The sequence below is a fragment of the Rhipicephalus sanguineus genome, chromosome 6 (genome assembly GCF_013339695.2).
Source record: "Rhipicephalus sanguineus isolate Rsan-2018 chromosome 6, BIME_Rsan_1.4, whole genome shotgun sequence".
NCBI lineage: Eukaryota > Metazoa > Arthropoda > Arachnida > Ixodida > Ixodidae > Rhipicephalus > Rhipicephalus sanguineus.
The window spans coordinates 62,790,619-62,809,878 of NC_051181.1; the positions used below are offsets into that span (position 1 = coordinate 62,790,619).

General features: G+C 48.0%; 1 protein-coding gene across 1 annotated transcript in view; it reads right to left on the reverse strand.

The window, feature by feature from the left end:
- Positions 1-290: 290 nt before the first annotated feature.
- LOC119395834 (uncharacterized) overlaps positions 291-19,260 on the reverse strand; it is a 35,521-nt gene continuing 16,551 nt past the window's right edge. Inside the window, exons 3-5 of the mRNA XM_037662844.2 lie at positions 7,744-7,811; positions 5,194-5,277; positions 291-551 (exon numbers count right to left, since the gene is read on the reverse strand). Of these exons, the coding sequence (XP_037518772.1) occupies positions 424-551; positions 5,194-5,277; positions 7,744-7,811 (280 nt within the window). The 3' untranslated portion in view covers positions 291-423. The remainder of the gene's footprint in view (positions 552-5,193; positions 5,278-7,743; positions 7,812-19,260) is intronic.

Below are 19,260 nucleotides of genomic sequence, written 5' to 3' on the forward strand. Positions count from 1 at the left end.
TGAATGCATAAGGGATCCTGTGAGCTTTTTCTGTAGCTGTTCTTTTAGTCTGCTTGTTGAAATTATTAGCCGTGTATACTGTTCTAAATATTTTTGTCGAAATCTTTTCCTATTGAGTGTGTTATTCGTGATTGGTTTGTTCTACAAGTCTGTTAGTTCAAATTAATGTTGTATATAGCAAAAAAAAAAACAAAACAAAACGAGCCTCTAAATTGTCCTTCCTTCGTTCATTCACTACGCATGCTGCTCGAACTTTAACGGGGCATGAAGTGTGCTTTGTTGACACACGAAGGTATGAAGAGCGTTCATGAAGGATTTTGAGAGTTATTTTTTATTTTGTTCGGTACGTAATAGTTTAGTAGCACCATAACTTGAGAACCGCATAATTGCCACTCTTATTACAATGCTGACGTTGTAATGTACCTATCCAGTGATTTTGCTGCAAGTATCTTTGTCATAAAGTGACACGCCTTCTCCGCAGACCTTGGCGAACTGTCGGTGACATTCTTCAGGAACCGAAGCCGTTGCATTTTTTACCCATAGGGTGCAATCTGCAAAAAAAAAAAAAAAAAAACCCAGGAAGTTTACAGTCATTAACCACACAGAGCATCTTTCAAGCGACTGTTTCCCTATGTTTCACCTAGATCCGTAAAGATGCATCTGTAAGCAAGCGAGAACACTAAGCTCTTGCTATTATACTGCCCTGCATGCGTAAACTTGGCGCAAGAAGGATGAGGAGTATCAAGAGAGGATTACGTGAATTTTCATAACTTAAAAATGTGTGAAATTATGAAGACTTGCTATGAAATTTATTAGAAGGGGACGTGGGCGAACAGAGAGTGCTCAGAAGGGTTCAGCCAGGCGCAGCAAGCCAAGCACATGCCGGTGGGGATGCCGCCGAGGCATGATAAACTTGCCCAAGCCAACAACTCTTAAAACGCAATTACCCCGATTGCACCATCCATGAGGTCATTTCACGCCCAAAAATGCCCTCTTAAGCTTGGAAACTCACGCAAATTTTCCGAAACGACTGTCACGTGTTTTTGTTTAGCTGATAAATCTGATAACTTCCGGACAGTGAAGCATTCTCCTCTCTTGAACGGCCATATTTATGGAACGCAGACGTGCGTGCGAAACATTTACTGTGGTTGCGCAGTGTAGTGACGGGTCAGTATTTGCCACTCATATTTCTTCAGGCGTTAATTGTTAGATTCGTTGGGCTGGTATATATGTGATGTGGTCTGCTCGTTAGGCGTATATACATGTCATCCGCACTGTTGCAGAAGATATGCAGTATACAAGACGCCATTTTTGGCTATGGTTGCATCGTGTTCATGCTAGCACAGAGACGTCTGTGTTTTATTTATAGAGCTGTTCATCCATACACATGCTGAAGTTACGTGTGATTCCGATTAACCAGAGATTGTTAAGATTTTCGCCTGCGTTAGAGCGCCACATAGTGCCCTATAATGCTGAAAATTGGAAATTCCCGTAACGCCATTACTCTATGCGTGTTCCTATAATCCATGTCTTGCAAATAGGAAAGAGACGCCCTAAAAACTAAAAAAAGAAGACTTAATAAACTACGAGCACTATGCGTTCAAGCCAGTAAATTTATTTTTAGCGGCAGTATGCAGGGCGATCCGCGGCTCTGTAGTAAAATTCTCAAAGGCATCTGTGAGGCCGCAATAAGTTTATATCGGCGCGCTTTCTCTGTAATATTTAAGAGTCCGCACTACAACAGGAGGCGAAATTGAGGGAAAAGAGATAGATGAATGCCCAGCTCATACATTTTCATGGTTTCAGATAGCCCCAAGACACCTGACACTTTTTGAGGCGAAAGCCTTTGATGCCTCACCGAACGCGAAAATTGACCGACGGTGGCGTCCGGCGGCGTTCCGCGTCGACAGTGACAGCATGTGTGGTGCGGAAAATCACCATCACACGGTGACGTCATCGTGACGTCCATATGACGTCACAAGAAGACGTCATCACACGACAAATCTCTTGTTCAAAAGTGGGCCGATCACGGAGGCAGTGGATATACAGCTGAGGCGCAAAAAGCTTGCAGTGCCTCCGATCCTTGAGGCAGTGAGCAAACCACGTTGCGTGCCGAAATATCTCGAAAGGAGAGGGGGGGGGGGGGAATGTCGAATGCATCTACTGGGAATACAAAGAAGAAGGTGGCTTTCGCCTTCCAGTCGTCTTAGGTGAATACATAAGCGACCCTGTGAGTTTTAGAGCGCAGCTCTTAGGCGCCCGTTCCTGCGTTGAGCGGCGTCGCCGTTGACGCTGTCGCCGTCGGCGTAACTGATCGAGCGAACGAGGAAGAAAGAGAGCGAACGCGGAGCCTGTCGGTATCACGAGCCACTGGCCTCTAAGCTCGCTTTCTTCCTTCGTCACGCGCGCTGGCCCCCCGGTCGGAGCTCGTGTGCATGCAGGGCTGGCAGGTGCACTACGGCTGGCTTCGCTTGTCCTAACCGGGCTGTGGGCGTTTTGCTTGGCTCGCGACGCCTGCAGTGCACGGAGTGGTGTGCGTAGCGGTCGAGCGCTCGCTGTTTCTGGGGCAATATGTAACGAATGTTACATAGCCCCAAGTGCGGATAGCCAAAACTTCAAACGCAGTCGGCGTTGCCCCAACACGAAGCTGCGGTCAGAACTCGCATTAGGGAGTATCGTAATCGTCGGTGAATTTTTTTTTAGGTTTCATATTTGCTGATGCTGTGAGAAACGCAGATTATTATGTTTTTTTGACGATATTCACACTTTTCCTGAAGGCGATGCTGTTGCGCAAGAATGATGAATAAATAACGCGGAGCGCTATCTTTTTCATTTTGTTTATTTATTTTATTTATTTTATTTCATTTATTTTGGGCATTTTCACAAAATGCCCACGAAGGGGGCAAAAGGAGAGTGTGTCTCCTGACTTGGCCCACTCTTCGTGAGGCACCTCGGGCAGGTACAGCAAGACAACGTATAGAATATACAATATATATACAAAGCAAAATAAACGAGGAATACGAAAGCAATTGGACAAAGATAAAGATGCAAACAAAGCTGTTCCTCAGCGATAAATCCAAAATGCACTATAATCAGCACCATGTAACATATATTGAAATACATAGAAATTTAAGTGTAATGTGAAAACAATGAATACATTAAATATATTACATACATTGAATAGTTTCAACACATGCATCCTAGAATTGTGTTGAATTTATTACATTCATAATTCGCTTCCTAAATTTTCTGTTTGTAGCCTCCCTAGCGTATTCAATTATTTCAGGAATTTTGTTGCACAATAAAACAATTTGGTTATCAAGTGACTGTACATCATAGTTGGTCCGGCACATTGGCCCGACCAACGCAACAGTACGCAGATTATATGTAAGACCTCTGCTTAAATATGTATCAGAAAAAATTTGGACAGTTTTTCTCAGTTACACAAGTTTGGTTAGGTTAGGTGTTCACTTGCTCAGTTCAAATAATCTTAAACACCTCGAAACTTGCCTCATGGGCACAGCCACAGATCCAGGCGAAGTGGTGTTTACTAAGGGCCGTTTAGTGCCCAATAAGGAACTCCGTAAAAACACTTTCCTCGCTTTGTAGTATCACTGGCCAACCGAAACTTTTCTCTAGCTCAATTGTTATAAGAATTTGATTCGGTTTGGCTTATTGATTTATTGATAAGAAGCGTTCATGTGCGCTTGAGTGCGTTTGTGTATAATAGCTCACTGTCAGTGGCTGCGCAGCTGAGTACGTGGCCGCGTTTTCTATACCAGCCGCACTGTGGCAGTGAAACGCGTCTAAAAAAAAGAGCGCTCGTGCGCCGTATATTTGGCACATTTTATTGAATACAGGTAGCCGACATCAACCGGAAACCATTAAATACATTGTTCCTAATTTCCGGCTGTAGAGATTAATAAATCTGGAACACGGCGTGTCGCTGGAGCTTCAAGCGACACCCCCTGTTCTGGAATTTTTCGGCTCTTCACACTTTTACCTTCGCTTTGACTTCTGCCCCATTTCCATTTCGCGCTGTGTAGCGCAACGAAATCCCAAAATTTATATTTTAACCAGCTTCATAGGAGCCGTAGGCTTGCCGAAGTCGTTGGAAGCACCTCGTACGTTCGGAGCGCAGCCAAATACGTTAATGCGTTTGCCAGTCGTGGAGAAACTACTCTTTCGCCTGCGAGAAATTCGCGAGCTTTTGGAACTGGATTCACGGCCGCTCGATGAAAAACACACGTGTGTTTTTCGTCGAGCGGCCGTGCTAGAGTTGTGGCGCATCATGGGCTTGTCACAGAGTAAGAGTTTTCAAGACAGAAAAGAAAGAGGAGTAAAGACAGGGGTACCTTCGTCGTGTTCCTTCTTTCCGTCGAAGTTCAGTTAAGGTAGTAATCATGTCTTATACATTTGGCGACCCACGGACATTTCATAATAATATTATCTGGGGTTTAACGTCCCAAAACCATGATAAGATTATGAGGGACGCCGTAGTGGAGGGCTCCAGAAATTTAGACCACCTTGGGTTCTTAACGTGCACCTAAATCTAAGTACACGGGCCTCAAACATTTTTGCCTCCATCGAAAATTCCCCGTGGACATTTCGCCAAGGACAAGATTAAGTAAGAGATTTTGGCGGACCTGATGGGGATAATGCTGAAGAGTGGTTTCAAGATGAAGTTTAATGATTAATGAAATATTTAGATAAATAGATAGATAAATAAATAAATAAATAAATATATAAATAAACATAATTACATTAATGTATTAACAACAAATAATTCAGGGCTCTACTTGTATAGCAAGATCGTTCCTGAAGTGCGCGCACGGTGAACATTTACATTTTCTCAACGAGAGCGGTTATGAGTTGTATGGCTCATACTGCTAGCACCGCAGAAGTGTCTTTTTTACCTCTTTTTTTTTAGGATTGAATAATTACAGCTTTTTATGGTTAGTAACCAGTTATTTTCGGAGATGTGTACTTTTCTTTCGCGGTACCGACTTAACGCCAGAATCCTTCAAAAAAGACTGAGTACGCTGTTTTTGTCAAAACAGTGTAAGCTTGGGGCCATTTTGACATCGTTGCACTGGCATTGTAATAGCACATTCTGGTATGTATTAATCGCATTGTTAAAATAAAACGTAACCGACAGATTGTTAGTGCCATAGTGTAATGAATGCTGCTTACGGTGTCCTTCAAAGTCAACTTCCATGATTCCACACGCCCTGTAGTCGGTGTAAGGGTATCGTACAGTCTGTGTAGTGCTGGTATCTGGAAACAAAAAAGAAAACAATACCCATTCTTTTCAATTTTATGAGCTAAAATTGTTCCGTTTCTTTTGTGGAGATCAACGCAAACCGTTTGCTGTACGAAAAAAAAACATGCTTAGGAGAATAAAAAAGGCACCAAAAGTGTTGTAGAATAATTCTAGGGGACAGTATCTAATAACAAGGCTTTGCCCGACACCGCCGTAGCTTAGTATTTAATAACTTGTACGCCTATATTTAATAGCGGATCAATTGTGTGCTATTGATCGAGAAATGATTACAGCCGTATGTATGAAAGAGGTGATCAACCACCACTATAGCGGGACTATGTAGTTTCGAGAATGCGTTTCTTAGTTTTTTTTTTCAGTTTGCCAAATGTGAAATCAGTGCACCGACTTCGAAACAATATTTCCGAATTGAACAAAGCACAACATACAGCATAGCAACGTATGACTATGGAGATATAGAAAAGAACTATGTCAAGTGTTTTTAGAGGCGTAGCTCCTCTTAGTCTAACCTTGTCACGTCTCCGTTGTCCGGCGTAAACGGATCTCCCGTATGATGCAATAGATGGCGCTGTCTCATAGAAGTACAAGTACAATTTTTTTGGTATAATAACATATATTTAATCAATGTAGATAAGGTATTAGGCCAGCATGAAACAAAAAAGCTTTTTCTTTTTTCTTCGAGCACGGTGGCAGACATGTCACCGCCCCGTTATAAAGGGGACGCTCATAGCATCCATCCATCCTACATACAAACTGCAGTTCAGGGACGATAATCTAGATGGCGCTGTACACAATCTGTGTCGGCATCACCACTTCTCGTCTTATTTCCTAGATGGCGTTGGTCCAATAGAATTGTGAGCAATATGGCGCTTGTGTGAATCAACACTAGATGGCGCTGGAAGTGCCGCTGCTCTTCGATTGGCTGCTGCGCGGGCTGCGCGGGGATGCGCGGGGAGTGAGCGCCTCTCTCATTCTCCTGGATCGTCGCCGTACGTGTCGGATCGTTGGCGGAGCATGGACGATGCGCAGCGGCGGGCGCTCGCTTGGCGGATCCCGTGACGGTGCGCGCCGAGGACGCCGCTGCGAAACGGGCTCAACGAGAAGCGAATCCCGAGACCATGATTGCTTCAGGAGCTTCGCCTAAGCTCTTCATCATTCACCCGTGGATATGCTGTAATTTTTTTTCTTTACTGGACTCCAAGCATGTGGTAGTGCTTAGCTGATTTCTCTATCACAGGCAGCGCGACATCTATGGACTTCAGTGCTGGTATACTGCTTGCATTAGGCAAGCAATGACGGAAAACACATTTGTTCCCTAGTATAACAAGCCCAGACAAGCCAAGGAGTGTTAAGGACTAATGCACAAATGCTACTGCACTAATAACAGCAGAATTGCTTCGGAGCTTGTGCCTACGCAAACACCGACGTCACTTTCACTGCCGAATTTAATGCGTGGTTTGCTTTGCTGTATCTGTACATTGAGCATTCGTGTAATGGGGATGAGGTCGAGAGAATTCTTAATATCCGGAGAGTCATATACCGATCAGTTGTGTGCTTACAATTTTTGTTTGGTGTCATTGACCTCAATGTTTTAAAAAATCCTACATGCGAATAGCACTTCTTTGGCTATAACGAGAGCATTGAATTGAATGAATAATTCAACATGCGGTGACGTTACACAGAGACGAGAGACGCGAGCTCAGTGCATACTGAATCAACATAGCTAATAATGGCAAGAATGTTCCACTTCGTAGATTTGAACTGTGGCACAGAAGCGCAATGCTGCAACCACTACTTCAAAGCCGCATGTCTTACGAGATGCAATAGAATGCCTTTCAAAATTTTCCGCGTCGAAGCAAAGGCGCCCACTTGTTTGGCTAGTTTTGGTGTCAGCAGCAATTTCCTTCTTGCAAACCATCGCTCTTTCGCAACGCTGAAGGAACCATCGTCGACTCGCCTCTGTGCTTTTCGAACCAACAGCGATAATTAAAAGCTTTGAATTTCTACTGAAATTTTTATTTGTTTCTAGGTCATGGAGTTGAATTATCATAGAGCGTAATAAATTTGAAAGTATGTTAAATTTTAATGTTCAACGTTGATAGCAGTTGGGGCAGACTGAGCAATCTACGGCAGCCTTTCGACTCACCATACGTGTTCGTAACGGAAGGTGGTACTACAACGGCCAATCAGTTCGACTATCATCCATAAGCGTGTGCTTGTTCTTTTCCGTGAACAATAACGACACCAAGCACGTAGTCAGAACGAATGATGCAAGCTTCCATTATTCACATCCCCCAGCTATCACAATTCGAAGTCGGCTAACGCTTGCTCGACATTACAACGACGAGTATCCTTCGGCAGGCTGTGTGTATACCAACAATCACTGCACGGGAGGTGCACCAGAGGCTACGCAAGTATAAAAGCCAGTATATGCAGGCTATGTTAATAACCGGCAATCTCACCTGAGTTGATCACGACAGTGGCAGTGTCCAGGGCATCACCTGGTGTGAAGTGGAACGTAGCGTGCTTCCTGTAAACAGAGAAATACGCGCCATTGGGCTGCTTTCATGCATGTGGCGCTTGGGAAAATTAATGAAAATGTTGTCTGTTCAAATGACTAAGCTGTACGCTTTAAATATGCAAGAAAATTTCTTTTTTCCAAGAGCGACCGCAGCGATGGCTACATGGTCTAGCGGGTTCGATTCCTAGTGCCGACCGGGAACCCACCGGTTTTTCCTAATGGGTATAGGAGTACACTGACCTGGCGCTCGGTTGTTGGTACTCATCTCGAAAGGTGGCCCCATAAGGTTCTGTGAAGACCCCTGGGCGCACCTTAACCCACCACGATTTTCGTGAAATAGTCGAGCATCCGCCGGTGCTATGGGAAGGAGAGAATTGCTGCCGCCGGGCAGGTACCGGTAAAATAGGGACAAACGCACTTCAGGCCTGGTGCTCGGCAGAACGACGTTCATAGTCGCTTGGGAGGGCACCCACCCTGTCGAAAATTGGTGGCATGGGATCGCCAGACCTAAAAATGAGGTCATCCTTTTTTTCTCTTTTTTTTGGCAGAAGAAAAACCATGGGAGATGGAGTGACGCACAGTGGTCAGCCATTACGCTGACCGAAAGAAGTTCCCCTAGCAAATTTCTAAGAATACGTAGAGCTAGTGAAATAAATAATTGCTTCTTAACTATATGAAACTAGGCACAACTCATTTTCTTGCCAGAGAGAGAGCTAAGTAACTAAGTGGAACACTGAAGTATGAAGATAAACACGACAAATTTTGTTCCGAGGTTGGTGAGTGCGAACAAAGCGGAGGAGAGACACCGTGGCGTCTCAGTACAGCAAAATACAGGGATTGCAGTTAAGGATAACAACCTCCGGAATTAGGCCTATGCCACGCACAAAAATGCTGCGTCGGTGCCCTTGTGCACTGTTAATTCCATTATTTCACAACTAGGCTTGCGATATTGCCACACGTGTTCCTTATTATCACTTTTGTTGTATTCCGTTTTCGCCCAGAAAGACGGCCAACAACGCTCAGCGCGAACCACGCCTCAGTGTTCGAGAAGCTTCGCGAGATTAGTAGATCGTTTTGTTAAGATTGCGCGCAAGACGCGAACGCCCGAGCTTATTCTAGAACATGCGCAACAAGCAGCGATATCGCGGGAAAGTTCGATAGCGCCTGTATAAAAGCCGACGCGCTTCACCACTTGTCAGTTGATCGACGGACGACGCCCTGTTCGCCGCTATCTTTGTACAGCGTGTATTGCTGTAGTTCTAGTTCTCATTTTCCGGCCACAAGTTCGGCCAAATAGAGAGTTTCATCCTGCAAACGCCGACTGCTGTCTTCGTCGACGTCACGACCACGTGACATCTGGTGGAGGTGCTGCTTCCATGATCCGGACGCCCCCGCGAAGCGCTGACCCAAGCCCAAGCCGCGAGGAGGACGACAGCAAAGAAAACCCGGATCGTCGAACAAGCCGCAGGCAGAAGGGACTGCAGCCAGAGCACGGGCTCCTTCCCGAACAAACCAGGCAGCCCAAGGTCCGAACACCCACCGCAGCGACGATGACCGACCCCGTGCAGCCTGCGCCGATCCTACTCCGGCAGCCCAAGGAGCCGCCAACCTTCCGCGGGTCGTCATTCGAAGACCCGGACACCTGGCTCGAGACTTTCGAAATGGTCTCGACATTTAACAACTGGACCCCCGAGGACAACCTGCGCCACGTGTACTTTTACTTGGAAGACGCAGCAAGGACCTGGTACGAGAATCGGGAGTCCTCACTCCGTACTTGGGACCTCTTTCGCGGCAATTTTTTGGCGACGTTCACGAGCGTCGTCCGAAAAGAAAGGGCCGCGGCCTTGTTGGAGACCCGGGCGCAACATCCGAACGAAAACGTGACCATCTTCACGGAAGAAATGAACCGACTTTTCCGCCACGCTGACCCCGACATGCTCGAGGAAAAGAAAGTCCGCTTCCTCATGCGAGGGGTCAAGCAAGAACTCTTCGCTGGACTGATGCGTAACCCACCCAAGACCGTCGAAGAATTCCTCAAGGAAGCAACGGCGATCGAGAAGACGCTGGAAATGCGTACGAGACAGTACAACCGCCGCATTCCTACGACGACCTTCGGGGAGGTTCACGCGCTACAATCTGATGACCTGCGTGACACCATCAGAACTATCGTGCGGGAGGAACTGCGTAAATTGTTGCCCTCCTCCCAGCCTCAAGTGGACCCGATCGCCGACGTCGTACGCCAGGAAATCCAGCAATTTCTGGGAGCACCTGAACCAGCGCAGCCTGAGCCACAAGCAATGAGCTACGCTGCCGCAGCCCGACGCAACGCCCCCGCTCCTCGTCCACGTCAAGACGCCACGTCGCCGCAGCAGTTCCGCCGCCAGACACCGCCGCCACCACCACCGACACCCTACCGTCCTCCTGTCGCCCAGCGCTATGCCCCGCGCTACGCGCCAAGGAAGACCGACGTTTGGCGCGCCCCTGACAACCGCCCGCTCTGCTACCACTGCGGGGAGGCCGGCCACACGTACCGCCGCTGCCAGTACCGTCAGATGGGGCTACGCGGATTCCCCGTCAACGCGCCGCGCCCGCAGCCAGGCGAACGGCCTCGCGACATCGACGACTACCTCACAGGCACACAGTGGCAAGAACGACGACCTTCCCGCTCACCTTCGCCCGGCCGCTACATGTCACCGCACCGCCGGCAGCACACTGGCCCAAACCGGGGCCGGTCGTCTAGCCCATATCCGGAAAACTAAGGGCAGCAACCGGTGGAGGTGCGGTTGCTGAACGACGAAATGCTGAAGATCCTCCGCCGTCGACGACGACACCACGACGAAGTTCCGAGCCCCCGCCGAACGCCGAACGACGTCGACGTCCAGAAGACGAAAATTTGCGACCGGAAGCAGACCTGACGACGCAACGCGGAAGCAGCGGTGCAAACCGACGTAGCCGCGACCCGACGCCGCGACGTAACTGCAACGCAAGACGGCGGACTAGCGACCTCGACGTTCTGATCGACGGCCACAACGTCACCGCTCTCGTCGATACTGGAGCCGACTATTCCGTCATCAGTGGGCTGTTCGCAGCAAAGTTGAGGAAAATTAGGACTGCTTGGGAAGGCCCCGAGATCCGGACCGCTGGAGGCCATCTAATAACGCCGATTGGTGTCTGCACGGCGAGAGTCACTATCAACAACCGGACTTATCCTGCGAGCTTTGTAATCCTACAAAACTGCTCCAGGGATGTGATACTTGGAATGGACTTCCTAAGTGACCACGGCGCCGTCATCGACTTAAGAACCAAGTCGATAACCCTATCGTCGGAGAAAGCGACACCGCCGGATACGAACCCATGTCAACATGCCATGAACGTGCTCGAGGATCAAGTCACCATTCCTCCTAGATCCAGCATCATAATTCCCGTCGGCACCGAAACGGCTGAATGCATCGAAGGTGTCATTGAGAGCGATCAGGGTTTGCTGCTAGACCGTGACATTTGCGTCGCAAGAGGCATTGCTCGGCTGTATGAAGGGAAAGGAAGCGTGATGCTAACGAATTTCAGCCAAGAATACAGACACCTGAGCAGGGGCACGACGATTGCATACATCGAAGAAATCTTGGCTGTCAGCGATGCGTTTGCCTTTTCAGATTCTGACGAAGCTACAACGACAACCGCAATGCCTGAGCCATCCTTCGACGTAAACCCAAGCCTTCCCGCCCGCCAACACCAACAGCTCCGATGCCTTCTGAAGAAATACAAGGACTGTTTCTCGTCGTCATCACGGGTCCGGCAAACGCCCCTTGCTAAACACCGTATCATAACGGAAGAAAATGCTCGACCACTCCGTCAGAGTCCCTACCGGGTTTCGACGCGAGAAAGGGACGCCGTTAAGAAGCAAGTCGACGAAATGCTACGCGACGACATCATCCAGCCGTCCACGAGTCCGTGGGCGTCTCCCGTAGTGTTAGTGAGGAAGAAGGATGGAACCCTACGTTTCTGCGTCGATTATCGTCGCCTGAACAAAATCACGAAGAAGGACGTGTACCCTCTTCCACGGATAGACGACGCCCTGGATCGACTCCACAACGCGAAGTACTTTTCGTCGATGGACCTCAAGACCGGCTACTGGCAGATCGAAGTCGACGAGAGAGACCGAGAAAAGACGGCCTTTATAACACCAGACGGCCTCTTCGAGTTCAAGGTCATGCCCTTCGGTCTTTGTTCGGCACCTGCGACATTCCAACGTGTTATGGACACAGTGCTGGCTGGCTTGAAGTGGCAGACGTGCCTCGTGTACTTGGACGATGTCGTTGTGTTTGCCTCAAGCTTCGACGAACACCTCCGGCGCCTTGAAGCTGTACTTGAAACAATCAAGACCTCCGGCCTCACTTTGAAGCCTGAAAAGTGCCGCTTCGCGTACGAGGAGCTCTTGTTTTTGGGTCACGTTATCAGCAGGGATGGTGTTCGCCCAGACCCGCGGAAAACAGCTGCCATCGCTGCCTTCCCGCCACCCACCGACACCAAAGCCGTGCGCCGTTTTCTCGGCTTGTGCGCCTACTACAGGCGCTTCGTCAAGGAATTTTCACGAATCGCCGAGCCGCTAACTCACCTCACGAAGACCGACGTGCCATTCAAGTTGGAAACGGCGCAAATCGAAGCATTTGAAGAACTGAAACGACGCCTTCAGATGCCTCCGATACTAGCGCATTTCGATGAATACGCCGATACGGAAATCCACACCGACGCAAGCAGCGTAGGACTCGGCGCCGTATTTGTGCAGAAGACTGCCGGGCAGGAAAGGGTCATCAGTTATGCTAGCCGGTCGCTATCAAAGGCAGAAACGAACTATTCCACAACGGAAAAGGAGTGCCTAGCGATCATCTGGGCTACATCCAAGTTTCGCCCCTACCTCTACGGCAGGCCCTTCAAAGTTGTGAGCGACCACCACGCATTGTGTTGGCTAGCTAACTTGAAGGACCCTTCAGGTCGGCTCGCACGGTGGAGCCTACGACTTCAAGAATTCGACATTACCGTCGTTTACAAGTGCGGAAAGAAACACTCCGACGCCGACTGCTTGTCTCGTGCCCCCGTCGACCCACCACCGCCCGACGACCACGATGATGACAGCTTCTTGGGAGCCATAAGTATCGACGACTTCGCCGAACAACAGCGAGCCGACTCGGAGCTGAAGAGTCTAGTTGAATACCTGGAGGGCAGGACCATCGTTGTCCCAAAAGTATTCAGGCGAGGGTTGGCATCATTTTCCTTGAAAAACAACGTCCTCGTAAAGAAGAACTTCTCTCCTGCCCGAGCCAGCTACCTTGTCGTTGTACCTTCAGGACTGCGACCAGAAATTCTGCATGCCCTGCACGACGACCCGACGGCTGGACACCTCGGACTTTCCCGCACGCTCGCACGAGTACAGGAAAAGTACTATTGGCCGCGCCTTGCCGCCGACGTCACTCGCTACGTAAGGACGTGCCGAGACTGTCAGCGACGAAAGACACCGCCCACAAGACCAACAGGCTTCCTTCAGCCGATCGAGCCTCCTCAGCGACCATTCCAGCAGATCGGGATGGACCTCCTGGGGCCGCTCCCAACGTCGACTTGCGGAAATAAATGGATCGTCGTGGCTACAGACTACCTCACCCGCTACGCCGAAACAAAAGCCCTGCCCAAAGGCAGTGCCGCTGAGGTAGCCAAGTTCTTCGTTGAGAGCATCGTCCTTCGACATGGCGCCCCAGAGGTTCTCATCACCGACAGAGGTACGGCGTTCACGGCTGACCTAACTCAGGCGATCTTGGAATACAGCCACACAAGCCACCGCCGCACCACCGCGTACCACCCACAGACCAACGGCCTCACCGAGCGTCTAAATAAGACCATCGCCGACATGTTGGCCATGTACGTCGACGTCGAACACAAGACGTGGGACGCCATCCTTCCGTACGTGACCTTCGCGTACAACACGGCCGTACAGGAAACGACGCAGATGACGCCATACAAGTTGGTCTACGGACGGAGCCCGGCAATGACGCTCGACGCCATGCTACCAAAGGTCACCGACGAGGAAAACATCGACGTGACCACCTACCTACAGCGCGCCGAAGAAGCACGACAGCTCGCCCGCCTGCGCATCAAGACCCAGCAGCACACCGACAGCCGCCGCTACAACCTTCGACGACGCCACATGGAATACCAACCCGGTGACCGTGTGTGGGTATGGACGCCAATACGCCGACGGGGACTTAGTGAGAAGCTTCTTCGACGATACTTCGGACCGTACAGGGTACTTCGACGCCTCGGCGCACTCGACTACGAGGTTGTCCCTGACGGCATTACGAACTCTCAGCGGCGCCGTGCACGACCTGAAGTCGTCCATGTCGTGCGCCTCAAGCCATATTACGCGCGTTAGTGATCTGAAGGCTGTACTTTTCCTTTATTATTGTACTTTCTCGCTTGCGATTATTGTTTATTGTACTTTCTTTTTTTATTGTTATTGCATGCATTGACCATACCCCCCCCATATTCTGTTTTAAGCATCGGGACGATGCTTTTTCAGAGGGGGGCATTGCCACACGTGTTCCTTATTATCACTTTTGTTGTATTCCGTTTTCGCCCAGAAAGACGGCCAACAACGCTCAGCGCGAACCGCGCCTCAGTGTTCGAGAAGCTTCGCGAGATTAGTAGATCGTTTTGTTAAGCTTGCGCGCAAGACGCGAACGCCCGAGCTTATTCTAGAACATGCGCAACAAGCAGCGATATCGCTGGAAAGTTCGATAGCGCCTGTATAAAAGCCGAGGCGCTTCACCACTTCTCAGTTGATCGACGGACGACGCCCTGTTCGCCGCTATCTTTGTACAGCGTGTATTGCTGTAGTTCTAGTTCTCATTTTCCGGCCACAAGTTCGGCCAAATAAACAGTTTCATCCTGCAAACGCCGACTGCTGTCTTCGTCGACGTCACGACCACGTGACAATATTTTAAAAGTCGAAATAATAAATCCAACAGTGCATATTAAACTCATGGTTCAACCGAAATATTCGTTAGTGATAAATATTTTTAAAATAGCATGGAAGGTACGACTCTCCAACGAGAGTCCAATGATCTCCATAGAAAGTTAATGTGTCTTTTTAAGGAGAGTTACATAAGTGCAAGTGAGTACTATCAAATGAAAGAATGATCGTACTCTTCTTTTCTTTAAATGCGAAGCATTTCTTAGCGAACTTCTGCGACTTTGAGCGTATCTATCTATCTATCTATCTATCTATCTATCTATCTATCTATCTATCTATCTATCTATCTATCTATCTATCTATCTATCTATCTATCTATCTATCTATCTATCTATCTATCTAGCCGCCTACGACTTTGTGCTCTCCTGGCCGTTTCGTTAATCGGACGGATACCAAAATTGGTGTGTCAAAACATGGCCTTATTACGAACATAAATCACAGGTCATATCATGAAAAACATGACACGCATGTCATGAACAGCATGATTTACATTCCACGGCCTTTGGGCTCTTGCGGCCGTTCCGTTAATTTCACATATATCAAAATTGGTACGGCGTGACAAGAGTTCGTGACGAACATAACGACAGGTCCTAACATGCAAATCATGACGTGCATGTCATGTGCAGCATGATTTACATGACATGGTCTCGGGGCGCTCGCGGCCGTTTAAATGAAGGGATACATACGAAAACTGGTATGACGAGACATTTCTGTATGACGAACGTAACTGACACGTGGTAACATGAAAATCATGATATGCATGTCATGTATGACATGATTTACATGCCACGCTCATGTCGCACTCGCGACCGTTTCGCTAGACTGATATACACCAAAATTGGTATTGTGCGATGTGACTTTATGAAGAACATGAATAACAGGTGGTAAGATGAAAACGATGACATGCATGTCATGTATGTCATGATTTACATGCCACGGTCATGGTGCATTCGCGTCCGTTTCGCTTGCGTGATATACACCAAAACTGGTGTTACGTGACACGACTGTATGACGAACGTAAGTGAGACGTGGTAACATAAAAATCATGACATGCAAGTCATGTACGACCTGATTTACATGCCAGGCTCATGATGCGCTAGCGGCAGTTTCAGTAGATTGATATACACCAAAATTTGTATTGCACGATGGGACTGTATGAAGAACATGAATGACAGTTGGTAAGATGAAAACCATGACATGCATGTCATGTATGTCATGGTTTCATTGCCACGCTCATGATGCATTCGCGGCCGCTTCGCTAGCTTGATGTACACCAAAATTGCTATTGCGTGAAGCGACTGCTCGACGACGGTAAATGAGACGTGGTAACATGAAAATCATGACATGCACGACATGATATACATGTCATGGTTATGACGCACTCGTGCCGTTTCGCTTGCTTGACACACCAAAATTGGTATTGCGTGATGCGACTGCATGACGAACATAAATGAGAGGTGGTAACATGGAAATCATGACATGCAGGCTATGTATGTCATGATTTACATGCCGCGCTCATTGTGCATTCCCGGCCGTTTCGCTAGCTTGGTATACACCAAAATTGGTATTGCGCGACACCACTGTATGACGAACGTAAATGAAAGGTGGTAACATGGAAATCATTGACATGCAGGTCATGTACGACATGTTTTGCAAGCCACACTGATGATACATTTGCGGCCGTTTTCCTAGCTTGATATGCACCAAAATTGGTATTGCGCGATATGACTGTATGAGAACATGAATAACAGGTGGTAACGTGAAAACTATGACATGCATGCCATGTATGTCATGACTTACATGCCACGCTCATGGTGCATTCGCGCCGTTTCGATAGCTTGGTATAGACCAAAACTGGCATTGCGCGATGTGACTGTATGATGAACATTAGTGACAGGTGGTAACATGAAAAACCATAATATTCATGCCATGTATGGCATGATTTACATGCTCTACTCATGGTGCACTCGCGGCCAATTTGCTCCTTTGATATACACCAAAATTGGTATTGCGCGATGTGACTGTATGACGAACATAAATGAGAGGTCTTAAGATGCGAATCATGTTATGCATGTCATGTACGGTATGATTTACATGCCACTGTCATGGTGCGCTTCCGGCCGTTTTGTTAACGTGATATATACCAAAATTGGTATGGCATGACACGAGTGCGTGATGAACATAAACGACAGGTCATGCATTTATATACCAGAATATGAGTTTCATTGGCATGGTGCGCACTAGATTGTACATGCATGCGTGCGATGCAAACATGCGATATATGGTGGACTAGATGCCATGGCATGAATGATTTCATTTGGCTCAAAGACAAACAAGGCGATGTATGCAGCTCTTTGCTGGCTGCTTCGCATCACATCGATTCCCACAGTGCGTGGGATCTGCCGAATTTTTTGAGCTTAGACTTAATGGAGAAACTAAATTTCTTCTACACGGCCCCAAATCCTCGTCGCTGTAGGTGTTGTGAACAGGTAAGTAAACATCATGGCTGTATTGTACAGAAACACGGAAAATCACTGAACTCCACACAGAGAATGCGGCATTTCTCGATGTGAAAACCCACAACTATAATAAAAGAAATGCAGGTACGCGTACCCTATGGGGAAATGGGGGCAAGTGAACTTTGGCGGGTGCGTGCGTGACATACTTAAATTCTTTCTTTCTTTCTTTCTTTCTTTCTTTCTTTCTTTCTTTCTTTCTTTCTTTCTTTCTTTCTTTCTTTCTTTCTTTCTTTCTTTCTTTCTTTCTTTCTTTCTTTCTCTCTTTCTTTCTTTCTTTCTTTCTTTCTTTCTTTCTTTCTTTCTTTCTTCTTTCTTTCTTCTTTCACATTTCGCGATGTTTAACTCTTAAAGGGCCCCTCACCAGGTTTGACAATTTTGAGCTAATGAGAGCAATGCATACATTAAGTGTTCACGATCACGTCTGCCAAAATTTGCAACGCTACGCGCCGCGGAAATGGGTCAAATTTCAAAATGAACGCTACTTGCCCTTCCTCTCGCGGGCCCGCGCTTTAGAGAATGAGGGGATGACGTACATGAGAAAATGGCCCTACGTAGATGGTAGTGCTGTGACGTCGCTCCTCTACGTAGACGACTGTGCTCTGACGTCGCCAACAGTAGCACGTGACACTGCGATAATTATTTTACACGACATGTGTAGTTTGTGTAATTTGTTGCTTGAATAGATTAATGAAACTTGAGAGAAGTAATGAGATACACAAAGGGAATGTGTGCGTCTTTTTCATTTTTTTTCGTGAGTTGCAGCGAGATGCGGGGCTAATGTGCCTCCCTTTCCCATGCGTTCATGTCACCGCGGTTAGCGCATCGAGTAGACGCCAGCCCTGGAAATGAAAGCAATGTTCTGGCGCGTTCGAGCACTCATTAGGCTCATTTATTCTACCGCGTCCAAGTAAACGTTAATGCGGCACTGGCTCATGATACCGCCACTCTCGTGCCCTTACAAATGTCTGAACTTTCATGCCCGTCCCGCAGAAACAGGCAGTACACCACAGAGAACGCCGACAAAACGCCCACGGCCGCTACATAGAAAAAAGGGTAGCGGCCGTGCAACGCCGCTCGCGTGCTCGGGCTGGCTCGGGCACGTCATGCGCACGTGACGATGCATGCGCATGACGTGTTCATGCGTATATGTCAAGTGAAGAGGGCAGGGAAGGGATTTGGCTTGCCAAGGCTACACGGGGCGAGTGGCAAGGGTTTGAAACTCGCCTCCTTGCATCATGCTTTCGCGCCGCTACAAATTATTGTTTTTCTCAGCTCGTAATGAAGCGATTTGAAAAATTCTTGCGGCATACTGCTCTTTATTCGGCACACAACAACTTTCAGCGTCTAAGTAAAATTTGCTATGTGGCCTGGTGAGGGGCCCTTTAACCGTTTCCATCCTCCATGCCTGGAATTGAACCGTCACCCGCCTGCTTAGCCTTGCCACATGCGTTCGTATCCAGGTGACAATAAAATGTGGCAACGTGAAAAGCCAAGTCACCTGGATAACCTCGATAGAAGATGAGGTTGCCGCGTCAGAAACCAGCTGATCGTCGACAAGCTCACGATTGAGGGAGCACCAATTATTGGAACAACGCGCGGACTACTACGCACGTAACTGGCGCACCTTCGGAGGGCGCGTTGGTTCTGTCTCGCGCGGGGCGCCGTGCTTTATTGTGGTCCCATCTACAACGTCAACTACAGTTGTGCGACAGTGCAAGCTTTTGAAGAGGAAGCGATAGCGTGCGTATTCAGTAAACAAATTTACTGATGTGCGAGCTGGAATGTATACAGCTGGCAACAGCAACGTGAACAATTCAGCTACTACAACTTCTTCTAGACCTACAGGAGTGCCGAGTTGTTCAGATAAGATGAATTAACTTTATTGATTGCCCTGCGAATTGGTTGGATGGGCCTGGATCCC